Below are 25,800 nucleotides of genomic sequence, written 5' to 3'. Positions count from 1 at the left end.
AAGATATTATCATAGAAGTCACAGAGAAGATGTGAAATGTTAACGTTCTTCAACAATAACCACAGTAGTCAATACGCAAGAGGTGGGTGACACCCTGGACAGGTCGCCAGCACATTACTGGGCCATTAGAGAGACCCAGGAGACGGCAAACAGTCTCTCATGTGGGTAACTAACTCTTAAAGGTAGTTTATCTTTAACCTAGCCTGTTTGCTTTTAAACTATGGAAGGAGACGAGTGGTGCAAGGATACCATGACATGCATCTGTCTGTCTGTCTATGTCTATCGCAATGTTATGTATGAAGACTCTGGACGGACAGGCTAATGAAAAAATGTTACAATATCCTATGGTAAACACACACAGGGTAGATCATTAACATTCAGTCCCACAGAAGCCTATAAAGCAATCGGATCTTTATGTTTTGCTTCAAAGGAGACAGACTATGTTGTAAAGATTCAAAGTGGTCTTATTCTGTGGTTTTCCATGCTTTCTGTTGGCCATCAGAGGTGTTTTTTTTTCTTCATGCTTTGTCCAGTTCCTGTACATGGTCCTAAGAGTATAAAATGCAGTGAACGCTTAAAAAAAAAGAGGAAAAAGAACAGCTGGAAGTGAAAAGGAGAAGTGATGAAAAATCTGTGTAGAGCATTTAACTAGAATCCACAATTTACGTCTTCAATGAAAGGGGTAAAAAAAAAAAAAAAAAAAAAAAAAGACCTGCAAGAGGGTCTGAGAGATGCATCGTACTTCAGTTCATCACCTAATATGTGGCAGGTTTTCAGCAGGAAACTCTTTATGAATCACTAGTGTCGCATGATGAAAATGCTTTTCTGATGATCACAAAGCGGTCACACCTAAATGCTGAGCTAGTCTTCACATCATGCAGACCACAGACCACAGCTTTATATGTCCTTCCTGTTCAGTTTAAGCAGCAGTGTTTAACGCTACTGGGCGTTTGACTGCTTGGACAAGCTTTCACATGCAATTTCCAGAAATCCATGACGCTGTTCACCCGCATGCAGTGCGAGCCTGTGGGAACATCTGCAACATGATACTTTCAAACAGCTGGATGGGGACTGATAAGGTTCTGAGCTCTGCAAAGCCAGAGAGAGGAGAAACTGGTTGGGTTAACAAATGGTTGGACTCCAACTCTAGAAAATGATAACTTCACTTCGTTTTTACATCCATCTCTGTTTATGAAACCATGACTTTCCTGTAACATAAGCACTTCTAAAGAAGGCAATGCATTTAGCCTGGTCTAATGGAGCCCACGGCTATTTGCAGCACTGGAGTTGCCAAAATGGATGGAAATTACCTCATCATCTCTCGTATGTTACTCCTGGTAGTTCTGGTTGTGGTGGTTTACTTTGTAGTGGCAGAGCATCACGGAGCTGAAACCACAAAATGAACTCTGTACCAATTTGTATATTTGCACAGTTTTAATAATACTCACCTATACACTGTGATCGCACACTGTCTATTTCCCCTGAATAGTTTACATTGTTTAAATTTCAATTGTTTACTATAAATCACTGCTGCACCTTATCCTGTAATTTACTGGATTTTACTGGAATTTACTGTAACTTTTCAAGCTGTATGCAAACGAAATTTCGTTCTGTACGCACATTTTGTGCATACAAAATGACAAAGTTGTCCAAGTCTAAGGTGCACCAAAGGGGAGGGTGGGGGAAAGATGTGGCACCAATAGCGGCATATCAACCGGCGATCTCACGCCAGTGTTGTCCAGGGGCCTCATTTCTAAAACACAGAATCCACACTAAAAGTGCACATGCTCCAAAAAAACATTTAGATTTATAAAACCATGTGCATGCCCACTGGCAAGTAATTTTCCCTTTAAAGATCACAGCTACCTTAAGAACCAGGTTCCTCCTGGCATTAATTCCCTGTCTTTAATCCAACAAACAGGATTGTGCCAAAATGTTGCCTGACAGCTGTTTCATCTAATTCACACCCTCCACAAAAGTAACACTTTCTGTCCCTTTCAATCATGTTTTTTCCCCACAATGCCACTGTTATGTCCCAGAAAGGGACCAACATTTTTAAGGACACGTAGACAGAAATGAGGGTTAACAACAATAGTTTATTTTCAAAAACCTCTCTTGGACTTCTTTTTCAGGTTCTTTCCTTCTCTGTGGAGGGAGAGGGGAAAAAAGAGAGTGAGGTTAAATACCCTCAGTTTCTCTGTGTCCAAAAAAAAGGGGAGAGTGAAAATGGGAAAAAAACATCTCTCCAAAGTATTAACAGAATGTTGGACCTGGTGAGCCGATCAAAAGAACACAATGCTATAGTAGAGGGCCAACCCTATACAGGGCCGTCGAAGCCTCTACTCTAAGCAGACTAAAGCAAAACAAAAAAACTATTGCAAAGTAAAAACCGAAAACAGAACAACCGGTCCCACCAGGCCAAAATCATCAAAACAGCAAACAAACAAAAGCTAACAAAAATACCACATGGCCGGCTGGAGTCGTCAGCTGTCACCATCAGCTGGGTCACACAGCTCCAGAAGACGTCCGAGCACCGCAATCAGGACACATCCTTGGTGGTGGTAACAAGTGGAAGGGCGGGGGCTCAATATGTTGAGACCCAGCCTATTTATAGGCGGACCAATAGCACCACAACTAATGTAATCCATTTATCAAACAAAATAAAAATTATCTAATACTAAAATCTCTCAACAAAACCACTCAACTAAAGTCCAATACAAAACAATCTAAAAAAAACAAATAAACAAAATTGTGTGCCCAAAGCACATAACAGCCACCTAAAAAGGAAATTCTGTAGCTACGTCCTGACTGGGTCCATATAAGTAGTGCCGTCTGGACTGGGCCTCGGTGCATCCATAGACATGCAGCAGGATGGGTGGGTGCCGGTGCAGGATGGTATCTCTGTATTTGCAAAACAGGTTTTTCCTGCTCATTTCCATCTTCCAAAGAGCACAACAGCCCCGTCTTAATCCTGAAGGGCGTTTTCCTAAATTTGCCGGGATCGAGCCACATTAATCCAGGTTTTGTAGGGCCTAGAGAGCGTAGTGGACTAGGGCTGTACGATAAAGAATGAAAGCATATCGATTAAATAGAAATCATATTGATCAATATGGATAATTATCAAAATATACATTTTAAGTGCAGCCCTGCCCATTTATGCTGTTGCTTAATGACCTATTTTTAAATAAATGGATTCAAACACAACCCTTTATTCAACCGTTTTACAAAAACTCTAAGTGTTAAAAAAGAACAGGTGCTCTCTGAACTGTCTGAAGGCTGATGGAGCTGTCCTGGGTTTGTGATTGGTTGGGAGGATGCAGTGACTGTAGTATTAACCTGCATGATAGGCTAGAATGCACTGTTCCTTTATTGAACTTTTTATTGACCCCTCTTTTTTATATTGAATATATCGTTATTGAATTGTCGTCCAGCCCTATAGTGGACTACAGTGTATTCCCTAAAGCTGGGCTCACAATGTGTGATTACTCTCATTGAATGGAGCCTGATTCAATGCGATGTGAGCCAGTCACTAATTCAGCTCTCCGCCCACTATAGGAGACCTCCAACAGATGTACAGCAGCGTCAGATGTTTTCTGGGAAATGTATGTAGGATGGCTGCTGCTGTGACCAGTGCCTTTTTGTCCTCCTTAGCTCAGCTTCTACCACTGTCTCCTTTTGTCTTGCGCTCCTCTCCCTCCGACTCTAAAAAATAAATGCTGCCCATTCATTGAAGGGTCAAACTGGCTGACGGACAGAATTCAGCTGCAGAGCGGCATCCTCTAATATGCGGACTAACAGGAGTTACCATCCTAAGCAGCTTGCATACTGTGACATGTTCAAGTCCTGTATGATATGTATGTGCACTGGGCTTAAAGATGAGGCACCGCACACTGCAGATGTTCTTTCACAAAGCACCGACTTGTTGATTTGCTTATGATGGCTTGAGGAGAACTTAATCTACGCTAGGCAGAGATTCAGGTATTGTGTATATTGTGTGAAGGAAAAATCTCTCTGATCTCCCGCTGTGTGTTCACAGAAAGCCACAATCCGACCTTTGAGGTGGGGAAGGACTATGAGGTGGTTCGACCTGTCAGACTTCATGCGCTGAGGAAAAGAAGTGCAGAGGTGCATGTTTCTGCTTTAAATAAACTTACACTGATTCTTATTCCTATGCAGGTTCTAATTGTGAAGGTGCATTTAAGGAATGAAAAGATGACTGAAAGCATGATTTTCCTCCCCCGACAGCACCTCAGACCAGAGAGCGTTAAATATGCAATGACTGTTGGAGGAAAACCCCTTCACCTGCAGCTTGAGAAAAATAAGTATGTTCTCACCTTTCTAAAATATTGCGTCTTACGTCCCTAATGTGCCAGAAAGATGACCGCTTTTGGTAAAAACTATAAAATAAATACAGCTTACATCACTGAGGGGAAAAACTGTGACGCACAAACCTTCCTGATTACATCTTCTCAGAATCAAAGATTAAAATGAAATTTATTTTCAGTTCCTCAAAGAGAATAATGACATGATCGAATGGTTTCCACCCCCAGTGAGTTACTAACCCAGGACTACACAGAAACCTATTACCAGGAAGATGGAACGCGGGTCACCTCGAGTCCGCGAGACGTTGTGAGTGTTTTTAAGCGACTTTCAGATCTCTGATTTAAAATGTGACTTACCACAACATACAGGTGGCTGTGTTTGCTGTGCTCGGCATTTTCATATGAGGCTAAAAGGAAGAAAAGGCCGTTTTAGGCCAAGTATCATATTGTTTTGTATTTTAGATACAGTATGTACGTTTAAGGAAATTGAAATAGTTAAAAATGCCAAAGCTGACTTACATTCAACCCATTAACCGTATTCTGTCTTGGTCAGGATCACTGCTACTACCATGGGACGATTGTGAACGACAGTGAGTCATCTGTTAGCATCAGCACGTGTGATGGACTCAGGTGAGGCCCTCACCTTTACTCATCATGTCATGTGTGTAAACGTAAGCCGCTGGTTTGGTGGATGCGACTCAGACCTGTTCGGTTTCAGTTGTACAGCAGTGCCATTTGGCTGGGATGAGTCACTGATGCCTTAACGCTCATAGCTGTTATCAACGATTGTAAAAAAAAAAAAAAATCAGCAATAACTTAAAGAGGATTGTTGGTGCTATCATCTACCACACGCTTTTATGTTTTATGGTCATATTTGCAATCATCCGCCTTTTGCCTTTTATTTACTAAGGGCAAAGTGTGACAGAATTCCCCTCCCTCAGCCAGCTGACCGACAGGGTGCAGCACCAGGATGGGGAGGTGGAGACATGCATACTTGACAATACAGCATGAAAATTACAAATCAGAGTTTCTCCAAATTGATCACAGGTGATTGGCTGAATAAGAGTATTGGATGAGGCATTCTGTTTTACATGTTCACTGAGAAGTGTGTAAATAAGTAATATGTTAATAATAAAGTCACCAGACGGCAAAATGCAGAGAGACTTTGAGACAATTTTAAACAAAGATTCTATATTAATATATCCAAACCTTAACCACCTTATTCTGTTCTGTCTCTTTAAGCAAGCTTTAGATGCTATGTACACACAAGAGTTTGTGCAGAGTCACATGGTATGACATGGTTAACCTCGAACTGTGAATAAAAACACACAAATTAGACATAAAACCTGGGGGGGGGAAACTAAAACATTCAGCCTCTTAGCCAGCGTCTCCACTGGCTTTGCTTAGTGAACGATTGACCAGTGGCTGCTCTCAGAAGAGGAAGAGCGTTATCAGTCTGCTCTGCTCTGATCAATGCCTCATCTTACTGCTTTAGGGGTTACTTCAGGACATCAGCCCAGAGGTACCTGATTGAGCCTCTCTCTGGTGGCGACGAGGGCGACCATGCTGTGACACCCGTTAATGACAAGAACTTCACGCCCGCCGTGTGTGGCGTGACCAACACGTCCTGGAGCGACGACATGGAGCCTCCGACAGGCCGGAGCCGCTCCAGAGCTGGGGTTGGTACATCTTTACTCAACGTCCTGATCACAAAGCCTAAGGTCAAAGGTGACTTAGGACGTTGGAGGGGCACACGGAACCCAAACTGTCATTAAAAAAATAGTGATGTGATAGAGAGAAGTGATGTTCTGTGAAGAAACTAAAATGTGTTTGGCCTTGTTTCAGGGTATATCGATCCTCCAGCAGGAGAAATACATTGAGCTCGTCCTCGTAGCTGACAATAGAGCGGTAAGGATTTAAACAATAACACAACACTGTCAGTGCGAGAGCGGCATTACACATCTTACAGGTCATGTCTAAAGGTCCACAACTAAAGAGCACAGCCATCCATCCATTTTACTATACACAGAAAATGTGTGTGTGTGTGTGTGTGGATGGATAGAAAAATATGAGCTGCACCACATATTTTGTGTCCTTGTGAACCAACCGCTGTGAAACAGGATGTGACTTTGCTGTTATGCAACCAAATGTTGTTTCAGTTCGTGAAGATGAACAGAGATCTGACCAAGACGAGACGGAGGATATTTGAAATCGTCAACTTTGTCAACATGGTGAGTCGGTGCTATTGCCTTTCTTGGGCAAACGACAAATCATTTAATGGTTTACAGTCAGCTTACATCACAGTCATGGTATCCAGCCTGCTGCCTTAAACAGTTTCTGTCCTCTCAGCCATTTTCCATATTTTCTTATCATCATGCTGGACCAGCTCTGTTCTTTGCTGAATGATAAATGGAACAGCTCACAGGCTTCTGGTTTCTCTCTTGCCGTCTCCTACAGGCGTACAAACCCCTGAAGACCTTCATCGCTCTGGTGGGCCTGGAGGTGTGGTCTAATAATGACTTGATCTCTGTGACCAACCCAGCAGGGGCCAACCTGGATGCCTTCATGAAATGGAGAAACTCTGACCTGGTGAAAAGGACAAAACATGACAACGCACACCTCATCAGGTCTGACTAAGTACAATGTGTCCTGTTTCAAGTCATCCGGAATGAAGTAACATCCCTTTCTAACTGCGCAGGGATTTTGCAACACAGAAGACGTTGCGTGACGACAGGTGTACCTCAATAGAACGGATTATCATCAAAAGATTCCAGTCTTTCAGTAATTTAAACATTTTGTTGCACAGTGAGGGATTTCAAGGTTTTGCCTCAGCTCTTTTTTATAGTCATATCTTATAATATGGCAATGCTGAAGCCTGCAGTCATGGGGAAGACTGCTGACTGGACAGATGCTCAGAGGACAGTCATCCATACCCTCCACAAGGAGAGTAATTCACTACTGGTCAATGTTAAAGAAACTGATTGTTGTACCTCAGGCAATGCACTTCAAACCAAATGGAATATGAGAGTTGTGGCAATATGTTCTGGGTACACCTCTGTGTGGTGGGTCTGAAATCACCATCACTAGCCATAGTCTGTGATCTGGGATTCTCCCCAAAATTTTTTAATGGGTTTTACTTAACAGTAGAGTCAAGGCTTAAGACTGGACTGTTGCCTTTGCCAGGTTTTCTAGCACACCTTTTCCTTCCACTCAATTTTTAATCACTATGCAATGCTAAGGACAAAAATGACTGAACTGTTGCTGGGATCCCTATTTTTTTAGGTAAAATTAAATTCTGCATTTTATATGGAATCCAGAGTCTGGAGGAAGAGTGGAGTAGCACAGAATCCACATTGCTTAAAGTCTGGTGTAAAGTTTTCAGTCAGTGATGGTTTGGGGCGCCATGTCATCTGATGGTGTTGGTCCACTGGGTTCTCTGAAGGCCACCGTCAACGCTGCCATCCAGCAGAACATTGTAGAGCATCTCATGCTTCCTTCTCCTGACCAGGTTTCTGTAAATTGCAGATTTCAGTTTTTGGTGCTGACCACACTGACAAAGGTACTGAAAGCTGCTAAAGTGGCCATAGGGTAACTGTGCTTGATTGGCCAGAAAACACAATCTATGGAGTATTGTCGAGAGAGAGAGGCTGTGAGAGACCAGTACCAACAAGGCTGATGACCCGAAGGCTGCTATCAAAGCTAGCTGGGCTTCTATCACACCTCAGCAGAACCACCGGCTGATTGTCTCCACGCCACGCTGCATTGATGCAGGAATTGCAACAAAAAAGCCTGAAGATATTACTGAATGCATAACCTGCCCAGTACATAGACATCAGTGCATTATGCTTGTCTAAGAAACTGCATTTTGTGTTTTCATTAGCTGCAAGTTATAATCATCATAGCTGAAAGATTGAGATTTAAGTTATTGAAACAAATCCATCCATTAGACAGGTCACCAGTCTGGTGAGATAAAGGAACCTTTTTAAATGCATTTAATTTTATTAGGCTGTGTTTTGCAGTTCTACGTCCGGAAAACCACTTCTTCAGAACCGATCTGAATGCACGAGACATTTGCAATTTTCAGATGACTCTTGTGCAGCACGTTTCATTATTACACCACAACCTGCTGCACAACAACACTGTATTCTTTGATTCCTGACTCTAACAAGAAAATCTTTTATGAAACACCAAACAGTATTTGCCAGTAAAACGCCACTCCACCACACAGCAGCTATTTCAGCGCAGTTATGGGGAAGAGTTGTGTTCATCAACTGCTGGCAGCCTAACAACGGACGTTACATTTCCCAACCAAATCATGTAGTGGCGAAACTGTTTGTCTACATTCAACGGAATAGAGGATGTAAAACCCACAGACTTACAATAGAAATATTTCCTGTAAATCTGTAGATGTTTTTCCGTTATTTTGAAGCAAAAAGATGGAATGCAACCATAACGGAAGGAATCCTCATCTTGTCTTTCAGCGGGATTGACTTTGAAGGAGCGACTGTGGGGCTGGCTTTCATCGGGACCCTCTGCTCTGATCACTCAGTCGGGGTGGTGCAGGTGAGCTGATGCTAGTCGAGCTTCCTGAAAAGGCTCAGGGGAAATGTTTCTACACGTGCCCCGTGGTTTGGGGCAATGCTGAACACACCTGCGTGTTTCCAGGTGATTTGGTGGAACTGACGTAAATCCTGAACTGCTGCAAAAATAGACCCAGAAATAAGATTTTTTTTCTTGAAATGAAACTATTTTTCCTTGATTTGAGCAAGTAAATAGGACTATTTGCCAATGGAATAAGATTTTTGCACTTAAAATAGGAACAATTCATCTCTGTCATCTTATTTCAAGTGCAGTATATCCAATTATCTTGTTTTAGGGGTAAAATACTTATTTAAAATCTTATTTACCTGCTCAAATCAAGGGCAAATACATTTATTTCAAGAAAATTTTACTTATTTTAGGTCTCTTTTTGCAGTGTACGTGGTGCAAATTCCGAACTTGTATGAAATCAGGCTGAAATTTGGGAATTCTATGAAGTTTGGAAAAGTATGGGATTTATTTCAAGTGTTTTCCAGGTTATGAGTACGGGGGGGGGGGGGGGGGATTCAGATTTCAACACTCCATCCATCCATAAACTGAATGCTGTGAAACCTAAATAAATATCCCTAGTGCTGCTGACCTGACAAATCTAAGATTCCCTTTGATTTGCTACGGACCAGTTAGAAGTAATTATCTTTCTGCTGTCCTCAGAAATGTATGAAATCATATTCACCCTCTGCTGAATACACTTAGGTTTGAAGTGTTTTGTGAGTTCACAACATTTTTCTTCTGACAGGAAGTAATATTGACATTCTGGAGAGGCCCCAGCTAGAGTACCAACTTGAACCTGATCAAAATTCTGCTTTCTGGACTCGGCTGTAGCAAGTACAGCCTTGCCAAGACGCTGCAGATTTTAAGCCTAGATCTTTTAAGCATGTTAAAAAGTTTAGTTAAAGGGATTACAAAGGGCCCCCCTCCCCGAAGGCCAAGCAGGCAGAGAAAGCAGATTACAATCGTAGCACTTGGGGCTGATTGCTTCAGCTGGACAGTAACTCTGATTAAAGAACACAAATTCCATGTTTCTTTAGGATCACAATGACAGAGCTATTGCAGTGGGAGCAACTCTGGCCCATGAGATGGGCCACAACCTTGGCATGAACCATGACGACTCCAGTGCCTGTGCTTGCTCTGGGGACAGCTGCATCATGGCTGCAGCTCTAAGGTAAGCAAAGGTGCCCAAATGTCGCAGTGGAAGGGCGTCTTTGTTAAAGTAGGTCAGACAGTGATTCTGTCAAAGATCGCCTTGTTTACCTGCAGCTCCGTGTGTGTGTGTGTGTGTGTGTGTGTGTGTGTGTGTTGGGAGGAGGAGTAAGCACAGGAGACTGGGGAACAAAGATTTTGCTGATGCCGTTGTTCCGTGTTTTTTTTTTTTTTTTTTTTTTTCTATTGTGTGTTTATATACAACAGTGTCACTGGAGGTTTTGCTTCCTGATTTTTCTGATTTGTTGATAGGACAGAAAACATAATCCAAGAGCTGCTGCTTTAACAGGACTCTTACTGTAAAGCCAAACCTAAACTGTACTGTCAGTGAAGAATAATGACGTCCAGCTTTAACCGGTCCATATCGCATTGTTCATGCTTGTCTCACTGTGACTTGGTACCAGTGCACACAATGCCTTTTTAAATTGTGTGGTTTTTGTTTTGTTTTTTTTTTACCAATAGAAAAAAACAGGTTTCAAAGTCTCACACCTGGTTTTCAATGTCCAGTGTTCAGCGTTGAATTATCCAGTTTAGGCTTTAATCAGTCCTTATAGTTTTTTTTTTTATTTATTTGGAACTAAAATGGATGAAAAGCAGTCTAGCCTGATTGGAAAAAATTCAAGTAAGATTGTATTTTAGTGCCAGCAAGAGGTTCAGAGAGCAGATGCCAACTCTACAATCACTAACAACCAACGGTTGGTGCGTTAATTTCACCTTGCTTACAAGTTGTTGGTATCTTGTTGGCTTTTTTCCCACCTGCCTAAATGCTGCCAAATTAATGACTAAAGAGTGGTGGAGTTGTTTCCCAAAGAGCAACCTTTCTTAGTCCACTCGGTGAGCAAAACAAGACTGCGGCTTCCTTTCTCACTTTAAAATTAGAGTCTGAAAGCAGACCTTTTTTTTTAAATCTTGGGCTCAAAATATTTCTATAATATTTAGATCAGACGTGTCTGCTCGTTCACTTTGTAGCTCAGCGCTGGTGTCCCGCAGGCATGTGTGCTAAGTCCTACTGCTTTGTAAACCCTGCTGACGCACAATTGAACAGCCAGATACAGCACTGTTTTATATTTTTCAAGATGTTTTCTTTTGTGGTATTTATCTATTTTGCTTGTTGTTGATTGTTAAACTTTGCTTTTAATTTTTTTCTGGGCAATCTTGGGAGCCTCAGGGTCTAAGATTCTCATGGCAGTATTAACCAGATCCCTAAGGCGTTTCTGAATAACACAGAACATATACAGAGACAGTAAATCACTTACTGGAACACTGAAAATAAAATAATGATTAAAAAGAAATTTTAAAAACTACAATTGGATGCAGTTATTGTCTGAGAGGATTTTTGAAAGACTAAAGGCATTACTTACTGTGGTGTCTTACTTTGAAGCTTACCATCTTTCATCCTCTTTGGCAGCTGGAACATTCCACGCACGTTCAGTAGCTGCAGCACTATCAACTATGAAAGGTACCTGACAAACCGCAACCCCAGCTGCATGTTTGACAAACCGGACAACAAGATGATCGTGGCTCCTGCAGTCTGTGGGAACGGCTTTCTGGAAGAAGGAGAGCAGTGTGACTGTGGCTCTGTGCAGGTAGGTTCAAACAACTCCCAAAGACACGGGGATCCTTTTTAATAAAGGATTTGTGTCTGCTTTAATGCAAAACATGTTTATATTTAGAAAATAGCCGGAGGATTTCATAATCACATGATTAACTTTAAACATTTATAATAGATATATTGGCGCATTACAAAACGGGAAAAAAAACATACAAAACATACAATTTGGAAATGGCTGAGGAGTTTTGAAAGCGTTTGTCTTTGAGTCTGCTCGCATGATGAGAAATCCTTTCATCCACTCTCTTACAAAAGGGCAAATCTAAAGAGTTATTTCCTTCCTGACTTCAAAATAAGAGTCTTTAAACATGGTTACAGATCGCCACATTTAAAGCGCTCACCTTCATATCCAGGGCTTCTATTAATAACAGTAACTTCTTGAGATGCGTTCACATGCTGACAGCAACTAGATGGCACTCTGCAAGAGAGAGCAAACCTTGATGGTGCACATTCATCCTCCTCCTGTGATGTCTGGCAGATGCATCCATGTTGCACGTTGGCTGCATCATGCGCTCTTAAAGCCAGCCCTCTGTTGGGATTGCAAAAGAATACACAGACCTGGATGTGACCCGAGTAGCCTCCCATTGAATGCAGCTACAGTATTTCATGTTCCATTTCTGGATACATGGGCGTTTTAGGTGAGGATGCTTTTAAAAAGTAGCTAAATATCAGCTTGTAGTAAATATGTGAGTTAGCTCATCTCAGACGGACCAAATCAAAGCATGTAGCTTCATGTTATGGATGGGCCGTTTCCAGGGTAGATCCAAAACACCCGCATGTGTGTAATCGCACTGGACTGCATCTATAATAAAGCCTGGTGAAGGTCCCAGTGATGCTGAAGTGTGGAAACAACTTCTCTGCCTCACCTTAGTGGGTTATGTTGGAATTTTATGAGACATATTGATCAACGCAAATTTGGTTAAAATGAAGTAGCAGAAGGAACAGGATTTTCAAAATGTTTTACTAGTAAATATCTAAAGACGTGGCACACATATGTACTCACTAAATCAAATCCAGTGTTTTCAGTCTATCCATTCAGATGAGTCTGCCCAAAGCAGGGCTTTGTGAAAGAATGGAAAGGGGGAAAAAAGCCCTTGTTTAAAGAAAGTCATAAGACGTTTAATACAAAGTTTGTCACAGAGCATAGCAACCATATAAAAGAAGTCGCTCTGCTCAAATGAGACCAAAACACAACTATTTAGTATTCACGCGTAGCAAAAACACGAAAAACAGAACACATCACACTTGACAGACCATTTCAACTTAAAAACAAGGTGGAGGCAGTATCATGTTGTGGGGATGATTTGTTTATTATTATTAAGCAAGCCCAGGGAAGCTGCTCAGAGCTGATGGAAAAATGGATGAAGCAGGAAAATCCTGGAAGAAAACCTGCCAGAGGCGGCAAAAGTCAGGAGCTCCATTCAAATCAAAATCTTTGGCAGGACACTGACTTAGTCAAATCGAATGTGGCGTGACTCTGAACATCAGAGCTAATTTGCAAAGCAGGATGTGTAATACCTTCCGTGTATAGTTGTGTAAAGCAGGTGAGGAAATTGCAACAAAAGATGGTTCTACAATAGATTGTCTTAGGTTACAAAAGTACGCAAATGATTATTTTGGCTCAACGCTAAAAATCATGAAGAGGTCGGTGAGAAAACGACAAACATTTGATCCCGTGAAAACACATTCTGTAAAACTGGACACAGATACTCTTTAATTTATTGGAAACTAATATTTTCACTTCCAGTGATTGAAAATTAAACATTGTAAAATAAAGGTAACCCTTCTGTTTATTTGATCATGTTTTCATTTCAATACAAGTAATGCATATGTTAAACAGACTGAAGCTCATTAGGTTTAGACTGTAATTCTTTCTACTTCTAAGACTTCCTTTAAAGCTCCTTAGACAGTGTTTGATAGATTTCTAATTCAGCGGTACAGGCTGGTCTGGAATGGAATTTGAAAACAACGCTGGGGCGGTCTTCAGTCTGGCAGTGTTTGCGGTTCCAGCTGCTCTTTCCTGAGACATGACCGTTCTTGGTGTTGAAGAATTGTGAAAGAGAACGTTCCTGACAAACCCCAACACGTCTCTGTTTTAAAACAGTTTACAAGCCAGGTGATTCTAAGAAAGAACCAGAACACCTCCGCTGGCTTCTCGCTCTCATGTTACTCATTTTTCCCCTTAGGGAAAGAAAAAAGTAGCATCTCAGCAGAACTGTGGTTGCAGCTAAATTCACCTCGACACACTCTCCTTAAATTATTATAATTCAAACTTTTTAGCGGGTTCAGATTTCCTTTAACATGACACTGAAGTTAGTCATTTTCTGCAGAGCAGAACATTCCTGTCGGAGTCCTGCTCGGACCTGTCTTCAGCTCTGCTGTTATTCCCTGGCTCCATATGCAGCATTTCATAAAGTTACACATGGCCGTGCCAGGTCAAGTACTAAACCCTGATGGACTGCGACCTGCAGCAGCTTCTAGGAACCCTCAGAGGAAGACCTGCGACTTGACTTTTATTAAACATCAGTCATATTATTGAGGTGTTTTTGTATTCTTTGGTGACGTACTGGGCAACTGCTTAAGCGTTGCATGACTTTAGCCAAGTCTTCCAATTATCTGAGGAGTCAATCTTCCCAGAGTTGACCTTCTTTAGAACATTAGTAACTCAACCTGCAATAGCAGATCTAAGCTTTTGGACTGGATTCTGAGTGAAAGTGACCCTGGCTGGTCCTTTTTAAGTTTGGTCTGGATGTTGGCCTCTCTTTGTCTTCTTTTTGAGAACCTTCTGAAGAGGATTTCCTAGTTGGGTTCAGCTCTGGGGAGATCTGTCACCACAGGTCCAAAATGTGATGTTAGGATTTTTTAAATGCCTCTTTGTCTCCTTTCCCTTGAGATACGGTGCTCCATCATACTAAGAAAAACAAAGATCACAATCAAACTAGTCCTGGGTCGGTGGAGAAAGTTCACTCATGGATTGCAGGGTGATACTTCATTGTTGGCACTGTACTTGTGGTAGTACTTGTATTATCTTATAACAAATGCTTTCCCAGATGTGCAAAATAATCAGAAAGAGGATTGATAATGTTATGATCGCGAATCAGGCAAACCCAGTATTCAAGCCAAACAAGTGAGGTTAAGGCAAAAAACAGGATTTTAATAATGAAAACAGGGACAGGCGGGCTCAATAGTCAAAAGGGCAGTCCAAAATCCGGTACACAAAAAGCAGTCCAAAATAGGCAGAGGTACAGACAGGGCAAAGCAAGCTCGGATAACCATGGGACAGAAACTAGTCGGTAAACCGGTAAATCAGTCAGACAGGGCAGGAAAATCAGATCAGGGAACAGGCTGGCTCAGAATCAAAAGAGGCTCTCGGGTTATCATCAACAGGTCAATCAGAATATAGAAAGCTGGAACTAAACTCACCGTGGGCTCGTAAATGATCTGGCCGAGAACTAAAGACCGAGGCAGAACTATATAGTGAAGTGCACAGGTGAAATGGAGTGAAAACTAATTACCGGGAAACAGCTGGAACTAATCAGAGGCAGGGAAGTGACTGACAGTGAACTGAACTGATAGGTTGGTGACTGCTGACAGGGGAGTGAGCTGGCAGGTGAACAGAACTGAGCTAAAAGCTTACAGAACCCTAACAGATAGTATAACACAAAGAACAAAATCAAACCACAACAAAACTCAAACTATTCCATGAATCAAAACTAAGACAGAACCTAAAATCATGACAGAACCCCCTCCTTAAGGCCGGATTCCAGACGGCCTAAAGCAAAAAAAAAAAAAGACAGACTAGATCGGGTGGGTGGAGGGAGGTGCAGGACGGAGGGCTAGAATCAAACAAATGTCCAAATACAAACTAAAACGAAGCAAGACGAATCAAGTTCTCAGGCGGGCGTCCAGGAGGACGACCCCGGCGAGTCAGGTTCTCAGGCGGGCGTCCAGGAGGACGACCCCGGCGTGTCAGGTTCTCAGGCGGGCGTCCAGGAGGACGACCCCGGCGTGTCAGGTTCTCAGGCGGGCGTCCAGGAGGACGACCCCGGCGTGTCAGGTTCTCAGGCGGGCGTCCAGGAGGACGACCCCGGCGTGTCAGGTTCTCAGGCGGGCGTCCAGGAGGACGACCCCGGCGTGTCAGGTTCTCAGGCGGGCGTCCAGGAGGACGACCCCGGCGTGTCAGGTTCTCAGGCGGGCGTCCAGGAGGACGACCCCGGCGTGTCAGGTTCTCCGGCGGGCGTCCAGGAGGACGACCCAGGCGTGTCAGGTTCTCCGGCGGGCGTCCAGGAGGACGACCCAGGCGTGTCAGGTTCTCCGGCGGGCGTCCAGGAGGACGACCCAGGCGTGTCAGGTTCTCCGGCGGGCGTCCAGGAGGACGACCCAGGCGTGTCAGGTTGTCCGGCGGACGTCCCGAAGGACGGCCTCGGCGTGTCAGGTTGTCCGGCGGACGTCCCGAAGGACGGCCTCGGCGTGTCAGGTTGTCCGGCGGACGTCCCGAAGGACGGCCTCGGCGTGTCAGGTTGTCCGGCGGACGTCCCGAAGGACGGCCTCGGCGTGTCAGGCTCTCCGGCGGACGTCCTCGGCGTGTCAGGCTCTCCGGCGGACGTCCTCGGCGTGTCAGGCTCTCCGGCGGACGTCCTCGGCGTGTCAGGCTCTCCGGCGGACGTCCTCGGCGTGTCAGGCTCTCCGGCGGACGTCCTCGGCGTGTCAGGCTCTCCGGCGGACGTCCTCGGCGTGTCAGGCTCTCCGGCGGACGTCCTCGGCGTGTCAGGCTCTCCGGCGGACGTCCTAGGCGTGTCAGGCTCTCCGGCGGACGTCCTAGGCGTGTCAGGCTCTCCGGCGGACGTCCCGGCGGACGACCCCTGTGAGACAGGTAATCCGGCGGGTGTCCTGTAGGACGGCCCCGGTTAGCAAAGATGTCCGGCGGCCGGTGGCGGAACAGGTCTCTCATAGACCGGCGGCGGAGCATGTCTCTCGGAGACCGGCGGCGGAGCATGTCTCTCGGAGACCGGCGGCGGAGCAGCAACCTCTGAGGCCGGCGGCAGAACAGGACCCTCAGGAACCGACGCCTGGAGAGAGAGAGAACAGAACCTGGCGCCGGACTAAGAGCTAGAAGAGACGCCTGGCTAAAGAGTTCAGGAGGCACCTGGCTCAAGAGTTCAGGAGGCGCCTGGCTACAGAGTTCAGGAGGCGCCTGGCTACAGAGTTCAGGAGGCGCCTGGCTACAGAGTTCAGGAGGCGCCTGGCTACAGAGTTCAGGAGGCGCCTGGCTACAGAGTTCAGGAGGCGCCTGGCTACAGAGTTCAGGAGGCGCCTGGCTACAGAGTTCAGGAGGCGCCTGGCTACAGAGTTCAGGAGGCGCCTGGCTACAGAGTTCAGGAGGCGCCTGGCTACAGAGTTCAGGAGGCGCCTGGCTACAGAGTTCAGGAGGCGCCTGGCTACAGAGTTCAGGAGGAGCCTGGCTACAGAGTTCAGGAAGAGCCTGGCTACAGAGTTCAGGTTCAGTCGGCCCCTGGCTACTGGCTTCAGGTTCAGTCGGCTACTGGCTTCAGGTTCAGTCGGCCCCTGGCTACTGGCTTCAGGTTCAGTCGGCCCCTGGCTACAGGCTACAGGTTCAGACGGCCCCTGGCTACAGGCTACAGGTTCAGACGGCCCCTGGCTACAGGCTACAGGTTCAGACGGCCCCTGGCTACAGGCTACAGGTTCAGACGGCCCCTGGCTACAGGCTACAGGTTCAGACGGCCCCTGGCTACAGGCTACAGGTTCAGACGGGACCTGGCTACAGGCTACAGGTTCAGACGGGACCTGGCTACAGGCTACAGGTTCAGACGGGGCCTGGCTACAGGCTTCAGATGCTCCCAGACCCTTTAACACCCAGAACCTCATCAGTAACCCTTCCAGAACCTCCGACAAAGACAGTTTGGTCAGCCACTTGGGAAATTGGCTGTCAAGCCAAAGATGAGGGGGTAAGAGCTTCAGAAGAGGTCCAGGGGCCTCTAAGTCTCCATGGGGCTCTGGGTGCTTGTCTTCTCGGCGAGGCCCCCGACGGAGCTTGTCGTTCGGGCGAGGGCCACGACGCCGCTTGTCGTCTGGGCGAGGGCCACGGCGCCGCTTGTCGTCTGGGCGAGGGCCACGGCGCCGCTTGTTGTCTGGGCGAGGGCCACGGCGCCCAGTGTCCCGATGAGCCCCCGAGTTGCGGCCTGAAAGAGGGCTCGTCTGAACCCCCTCATCGTGGGCCAGTGGTAGACCCTCCTGGGTTCCCACGTCGCAGACTGGCGGCGGACCCTCCTGGGTTCCCACGTCGCAGACTGGCGGCGGACCCTCCTGGGTTCCCACGTCGCAGACTGGCGGCGGACCCTCCTGGGTTCCCACGTCGCGGGCCGGCGGCGGACCCTCCTGGGTTGCAGCGTCTCGGGCCGGCTGCGGACCCTCCTGGGTTGCAGCGTCTCGGGCCGGCTGCGGAGCCTCCGGGGTTGCAGCGTCTCGGGCCGGCTGCGGAGCCTCCGGGGTTGCAGCGTCTCGGGCCGGCTGCGGACCCTCCGGGGTTGCAGCGTCTTGGGCCGGCTGCGGACCCTCCGGGGTTGCAGCGTCTTGGGCCGGCTGCGCAGACAGTGCTGCCTTATAGCTGCCGGAGGCCGGCACTGGAGCTGAGGTAGGAGGCGGGTCCTCTGGGACAGGTGCAGGTGCCGGGGCGTCGGCTGGACCCTTGGGGACAGGATTGAGTCCACTATAGAAACCCTGGAGAGCCGCTCTATAGTGCCCCTCGACCTCCTTTAATTTAGCCTCCAGCTCCTCTGAATACTGGCTGAAAAGAGCCTCCCTAAGGTCTTTAATAATAGGGGCAAAAGCTCTTAACTGGTCCTCCAGAGCCAGATCCTCAGCATCACGGGCGCCACCAGGAGGCGCTGTGGGCTGCTCAGCTCTGGGGAGCACCGGACTCCGATCCACTGGGCAGGAAGTGGCAACGGACGGGCGCGGTACTGACTCGCCTGTCGGCCGAACAGAACGGGTGAGGGAGCGACCCACAGGTTTCCGTCCCCTCCTCCGACGGCGGGACGGCAGGACTTGCTGGAGGTTTGATTCTGTCGGTAGAGCCGGGATCGGCGGAGCCCACAGCGTTCCCTGCATCTCCTCCTCTGGAGGGAGAGAGAGAAAAAGATCCGGGCGAAGATCCCGCACCACCTCCGCTTCGACCTCCATAAACAAAGTTGGGTCTGGATAAAACCCATGGGCAGAGCCGACAGCGGTGTCGCTGGGTGAGTGATCCCCTCTATTCTGAGCAGAACCTGAATTAGTGACAAAAAGCCCTCCCAATCGTAAGCTCGGAGCAGGCAGCGGGTTACTGCTGCTGCGGCTGCTGGAGAGATGGCGTCTGGGACCGATACCAGGGGGACAGAACGCCAATCTGGAACCCTCCCAAGCCATAGCGTGTGGAGGGGAAAAAAAAAAAACCTCTAAAAACTTGTTGGGCGATAGGTTTTAGTGGGGCCAGATCATTCTGTTATGATCGCGAATCAGGCAAACCCAGTATTCAAGCCAAACAAGTGAGGTTAAGGCAAAAAACAGGATTTTAATAATGAAAACAGGGACAGGCGGGCTCAATAGTCAAAAGGGCAGTCCAAAATCCGGTACACAAAAAGCAGTCCAAAATAGGCAGAGGTACAGACAGGGCAAAGCAAGCTCGGATAACCATGGGACAGAAACTAGTCGGTAAACCGGTAAATCAGTCAGACAGGGCAGGAAAATCAGATCAGGGAACAGGCTGGCTCAGAATCAAAAGAGGCTCTCGGGTTATCATCAACAGGTCAATCAGAATATAGAAAGCTGGAACTAAACTCACCGTGGGCTCGTAAATGATCTGGCCGAGAACTAAAGACCGAGGCAGAACTATATAGTGAAGTGCACAGGTGAAATGGAGTGAAAACTAATTACCGGGAAACAGCTGGAACTAATCAGAGGCAGGGAAGTGACTGACAGTGAACTGAACTGATAGGTTGGTGACTGCTGACAGGGGAGTGAGCTGGCAGGTGAACAGAACTGAGCTAAAAGCTTACAGAACCCTAACAGATAGTATAACACAAAGAACAAAATCAAACCACAACAAAACTCAAACTATTCCATGAATCAAAACTAAGACAGAACCTAAAATCATGACAGATAAACGCTTACTGCAGCATTTCAGTTTGATGTTTCCTTGGAAAGAAATGAAGGTGCTCTTGCTGCCTTGTTACAAAACAAAACAGTCTGTCTCCCTCACACCCCCGTCCTTCTGCTGCCAATGCTGAGCAAGCTCTGCAATGGTGGCGCCACAATCCTGTAATACTCCTACAGAAGAGGCTCTTGATGGACACTGTTGGACACCCTGACACCATCTTGGCTGTTACTCAACCTCTCACCAAGAAGTTGTTGCGTAGTGGAGAAAAATGCTCTTACAGGTGCAAATCTGCTCTTCTGGTTAGAATGCCAGGGGGATTTCGTCAAGATTTGTTTCATAGCTTTACGTGTTGAGTGCATAACTGTAGTGGGAAGATGTGTTCTAGCATGAACTCTGCGTTAAATTTACAATAATGTCATGGCTCTGCACCACGACCTAAAACAATGTGGCAAGCTTTGCAAAATACAACACCGGGCGGCGACTCTGTTCTCTTCCTTGTAATACTCGACAGCTCTTCCGTTCAAAGTCTCCCACAGAGCATCAGATGTGAGCGAGTACAGCAACCTTTAAAGCTGAACCCTGTCTTCACAGGAGTGCACCAACCCATGCTGCAACGCCACCACATGCACCCTGTCTGCAGGTTCCCAGTGTGCTGAAGGCGAGTGCTGTGACAACTGTAAGGTGAGTCAACACTAATTCATCAATGCACGGCCTACTGTAAGGCGAGGCAGGTATGTTTGGAGAGCGCCTTTCAGTAACAAGACTATTCAAAGTGCAGCACATGAACAGAACATAATGAAAAGGAAACAGAGGAAAGTACATACCGGTGGAATAAAAGTGACAGGTCAATTTAAGTTGGACCACAAACTTAATCTAATGATATTTCAGTGAACAGATCAGAGGCAACTCTAAACAAACAGGTTTTAACCTTGATTTAAAGGAACTCAGGGTTTCAGCACTTTTACAGTCTTCTAGGAGTTTGTTCCAGATAAGTGGAGCATGAGAACTAAATGCTGCTTCTCCATGTCTGGTTCTGGGTATGGAGAGTAGACTGGAGCCAGAAGACCTGAGTAATCTGGAAGGTTGATACACTGATAACAAGTCTGTGATGTATTTTGTTAAACCATTCAGTGATCTATAGACTGACAGGAGTATCTTAATGTCTATTCTCTCAGATACAGGGAGCCAGTGGAAGGACTTTAGAACTGGAGAGATGTGCTCTACTTTTTTAGTCTTAGTGAGGACTTGGAGAAGGGGGGTCTCTGCGGTACGTAAATGGGACTTTCTTGCGAGAAGCGAACTCCTCCCACACACAACAAACTCTACAGAGACCCCTACTTGAGGATGCGGGCAGCATTGTGGTCGACTTTTTACGGCCCTGTAACGCTCCGAACGCAACAGCTCTGGTTGTTTGATGCGCTACCGCCCTCTTGTGGGCTCTTGAAATACAACAAATGCTTATGTGGGCAATAGTACAGTCCCCGCATTCACAAAGAATCCTAAGTCTAAAAGTAGCTGTTAGTAACGTCATTTTTAGGAGAAATCGAAGAATTTCCCGAATTCTAAGATTTTTCTGAGATTTTTACTTCGGTTGAAATCCGTTCGTGCTCGCCGTCCACCGTACGCCACACCATACAAACAGGTTTACCTACAATTTATTTATTTTTTTTTTCTTATTACATGTGGTGTCTCTCAAGCTTTGAAAATCAGCCAGCTATTTTAAAAGATGAAAGTTGTTCACAAAGCATCTTGGGCCTTAAGAGGGCTCCTGATGTGACAAAATGTTTGGAGTAGTGAGGAGGACTTTTAGCGAGCCTTAAGCAGGGAAGACGGTGGAAACAGAGAGAGAGAGCTGATTGGTTGATCCACCACCTAAACAGCTCAGGAATGAGGACATAAACTTCTTTAACAATCATAGTAACGTAATTTTATTGAGATAAATAAATGGATAACAATCATGACTAAAAAGTGGAGAAATTATACTATGTATATAGATATCTAGCGAGAGACGGATATATCTATCTAGAGAGATATAAATAGTTTGGAATGTCTTTTTTGTAAGCAAAGGGAAAATGTAGCAACCTTTTTTTTTTTTTTTTAACTGTGGTATGATGGAAAACTTGCCGACTTCTGCTAAATTTGGACATTTAGGAGAAAAATATTTGTCTGATTTAAAATGACTAATTAAAACTAACAGATCTGAAATATAGAGGCACAGGCAACATTTAGGAGGAAATAATGGGTTACTTTTAACTATCCGTGATATCGTACTATTTTACATTTTGATAAGGTATATGTGTGGTTATGTGTACAATATGTATGAACCGCAGTCAAAGACATGAATGCTATAATTCCCGCTACAGCTATAACATTAGTATCATAAAATAAAAAACCCATGTGGAGTAATTGAGTTTGCTCCACACAGATCCAGCCTCGGTCCAAGGAGTGCCGCAGCAAGCGGGACGACTGCGACCTGGCAGAGTACTGCGACGGGAAGAGCGCCACCTGTCCAGAGGACATGTTCACTGTGAACGGGCTCCCGTGTAACAAGGGTCTGGGATACTGCTACAATGGCCAGTGTCCACAGAGGTCAGACCAGTGCATCAAGCTCTACGGGACCAGTAAGTGTCTCTTCCCTAGTTTCTATCATGGAGACGATCAAAGGTGTGAGAAATGACGTGATTGGCTGTGAAATCGTTTGTTTTTTCTCCTGCGCTCAGCTGCCGTCGAGGCCCCTCGATCCTGCTTCAACTTCAACGACAAAGGAACCAACTTCGGCTACTGCAGACGTCTTTCCAACGACCAGTTCATCCCCTGCCAGCCGCAGTGAGTCTCAGTACAGCGATCTGTGGCTGTCCTTACAGTGATGCGTTGGCTGGTCTGCAGTTAATCACTGCAACCAGCCGATTTCCCCTTCATTAGCTCTGACTGGTGATCGCCAGACCAAATGCTGAGAGGAACCCGCTGTCCCTGAAATAGGCCTACAGCAAAGCTGACCTCTGCGTGAACAACCGCAGACAGAAAAAAATGTTGCATTAATAGCGATTGGGTTCCAAACTAGAACTCTCATGGTGGAATAGTTGCACATTAGTGCCTCTATGCTCACCGTTTGCTACATTGAACAGTTCAATAGCAGGTTTTGGGTAGGAGGCGCACCAATTGATCAGCCAAAGTTCGGAGTTGGACGATGTTTTCTAGATCAGGTGTGACGGTGATTGACTCGGATCGTTCCGTTTCAGTCAATAAATGAACCAGTAGCATGATCTTAAGCGATGGATAAACCAGGGATCGTCTTGTAGCTGTGGCATGAAAACACAAACTCTCTCAGACTTTTCCTCCCCGTGTCTCATAGTGCTCAGAGCAAATAAGGAAACCCAGAATCAGTCAAACTCTGAATCACGCAGACTTCAATGAGCAACAGGAATTGGAATCGGCCAGGAAAAGCCCAGTGTGTGCAGCTCTAGCTCGGATGTGTTAGCGTCCCGAAAAGAAAATCCAAATCATACCCCTAAAGAAAGCTGTCGACCACTAAAAGTCTGATTGGCGCAGCTCTTATCCGTTCGGATCCCTTCCCTTAAGCACTGGGACAGAATTAAACGTGAAGCTCTTCTTTCCTGTGCAGAGACGTGTTGTGCGGGAAGCTCTATTGCCAAGGAGGGAATGCTAACCCGAACTACGGCCGCATGGTCACAATCGGGAACTGCAAGGCCGCTTTCTTCCAAGACTACACCAAAGACTACGGGCAGGTGGATGAAGGCACTGTCTGCGGAGATGGAAAGGTTTGTTTCATCTCGTTACAAGAATTTCTTTTCTTCTTCCGAATAATTATGCGGACGCAGTCGTTTGAAGGACTTTTTTTTTGCTTGTGTTTGAAGGTGTGCAGCCAGAATCAGTGCATGGAACTTGAAAGAGCCTACAGAAACACAAACTGTTCAGCAAAATGCCCGGGCAAAGCTGTGAGTACATGCCAACATGGCAGCTTTTCTACTCTGTGCTATAGTTTAGTTCAAAACCTGCATGACAGAGGCACCGACTGTCCAGCTTCATATGAAGCGCTCAGCTTCTCCTTCCTCAGAAGCCCAATGGAAATGTAGCCCAGTCCATTTTCTCTCCACAGCCGGCACCATTGCTTGTTCAGACTGTACCGGTAACTTTTTAATCAGACATTTATTTATTCAGCCCTTTCCACATCCACAATAGTAGAGACCAAAGTTTGCTTAACAAAATGAATATACATATAAAACACACACAAAGAACAGCTTAAAAGCAGGTTAAATCGAGGTAGACGAACCCAGAAGTCCCACTCTCTTGCTTTGAATAATAGAAACCTGAGCTTTGATTTTAAAAGGCCAGATTGAGTTATTGATTGAAGAGCTATCAGAAGCTGACTCCAGAGTGGAGGTGCGGCTCAGATAAAGCTCGGTTGGACTTTGTGCAACTGTGACTAAATGTCGACCGTCTGACCTCCAAGGACCCGGCGTGAATAGAAAAGCTCAACAACTTGGATAAATGGGACAAAGCAATGCCGTAAATAATGTTTTAAAATGGATGGAAAGCTTATTAATAAAAATAACAGGTGAGAAGGGTCATAAACTAACTAGAAACCCCCCTCCCTGACGCTCTGGGTCCACCTGCACTTTACTGAAGCAAATCCCAAGCCTTCAACCAATGAAGGTTTTATTTACAATTTAAGGCAATTTTACATTTACATTCTGCAAACTGTAAATGAACTGAACTTATAAGGCCCTCTTCCAGTCATACTGAGCATTAAAAAGCGCAGCAGCAAGTTACTAAGATGAGACTTTGAAAAAAACAGTGCCTTTCACAGATTTTCTCCCATTACAGCTGCAGACATCAGTGTATTTAGCAGGAGTTTTGTGGGATAGACCAACGCAGTGTGGTAAACGATTGTGACGTGGGAGGGAAACTATCCAGGGCTTTCAAAATGTGTGGCAAATAAAAATCAGATGCAGTCAACGCAAAAGCAAAGAACAATAATCAGAGAAGCAGCCAAAAGGCTTTGGAAGAGCTGCAGAGATCCGCAGCTCAGGTGTAATAATCTGGTGACGGGAAGACCTTCAGTGGCGAACTCCCCTGATCTAACTGTTCTGGGGATTGGGGAGAGGAAAGTCACTGTTCAAAGAAAAGTTTCAAAGTTAGCCTAAAGCCACGTAGAGAATCCTGTAAACATGTGGGAGCAGGTGGCTGGTTAGCTGAGACCAAAATTCAACTTTTTGGTCTGATATGCCAAATGCTACGTTGAATGGAAAACTAGCACTTCCCGTACTACAAATGCACCACCCTGTGTTCCAACCTGATGGTGGCAGGATCATGCTGTGGGGGGGGACGCTGCTCCTCAGGCTGGTCAGAGTTGCTGTAGGTAAATCCAGACAGACCTGGAAGCAAAGCGGTCAGAGGCAGCAGAGACCTGAGACAGGGGCACAGCTTCAGATACATGCGCCACTTTTAATCTTTCTTTTCCTAAAAACGTTGAAACTCATTGATCATTCTCCTTCCAACTCTCCGCTATGCACGACTTTGTTATTCTGTCGTATAAAATCTATGAAATAAACTAACAGTAAAATCTGAGACTAAATAAGAAAGGGTTTAAAGGCTCTTGTACACCAATGAACGTCTATTTGGATAGAAAACTATTCGGACGGACTAAACACTTGTTAGGTTAGGACTAAAATTACTGTGGTAAGCAGTAGAAACTGTCCCCAGTCCAGTCGTTGTGTTTTCATGCTCCAATGTGTTTTCTTCAGGTGTGCAATCACAGGAGCGAGTGTCAGTGCGAGCCTGGCTGGTTGCCTCCTAACTGCGGAGAAAAGGACGATGCCTTCAGTTCTCTATCCACCGGTAAGAGCCACCTGCAGGCCTTCAGTAGCACTGGACTTGGATCACTGCGTCACATT

At 45.7% G+C, this 25,800-nt stretch overlaps 1 protein-coding gene across 2 annotated transcripts in view; it reads left to right on the top strand.

Moving 5' to 3' along the window:
- The window catches only part of adam28 (ADAM metallopeptidase domain 28), a 40,950-nt gene that overhangs the window by 4,710 nt on the left and 10,440 nt on the right, over nt 1-25,800 (top strand). For both annotated transcript variants that reach the window (XM_036144662.1, XM_036144663.1), the window contains 17 exons: nt 4,037-4,125; nt 4,246-4,322; nt 4,551-4,629; nt 4,876-4,952; nt 5,818-6,001; nt 6,168-6,230; nt 6,482-6,553; nt 6,780-6,949; nt 8,804-8,885; nt 9,950-10,083; nt 11,530-11,707; nt 20,477-20,566; nt 22,311-22,506; nt 22,606-22,711; nt 23,508-23,664; nt 23,761-23,841; nt 25,651-25,744. In XM_036144662.1, coding sequence (XP_036000555.1) covers nt 4,037-4,125; nt 4,246-4,322; nt 4,551-4,629; nt 4,876-4,952; nt 5,818-6,001; nt 6,168-6,230; nt 6,482-6,553; nt 6,780-6,949; nt 8,804-8,885; nt 9,950-10,083; nt 11,530-11,707; nt 20,477-20,566; nt 22,311-22,506; nt 22,606-22,711; nt 23,508-23,664; nt 23,761-23,841; nt 25,651-25,744 — 1,929 coding nt within the window. The remainder of the gene's footprint in view (nt 1-4,036; nt 4,126-4,245; nt 4,323-4,550; nt 4,630-4,875; nt 4,953-5,817; nt 6,002-6,167; nt 6,231-6,481; nt 6,554-6,779; nt 6,950-8,803; nt 8,886-9,949; nt 10,084-11,529; nt 11,708-20,476; nt 20,567-22,310; nt 22,507-22,605; nt 22,712-23,507; nt 23,665-23,760; nt 23,842-25,650; nt 25,745-25,800) is intronic.

Source organism: Fundulus heteroclitus, chromosome 12 (genome assembly GCF_011125445.2).
Source record: "Fundulus heteroclitus isolate FHET01 chromosome 12, MU-UCD_Fhet_4.1, whole genome shotgun sequence".
NCBI lineage: Eukaryota > Metazoa > Chordata > Actinopteri > Cyprinodontiformes > Fundulidae > Fundulus > Fundulus heteroclitus.
Note: the sequence above shows the minus strand (reverse complement) of the source record. Positions and strands in the feature narration are given on the sequence as shown.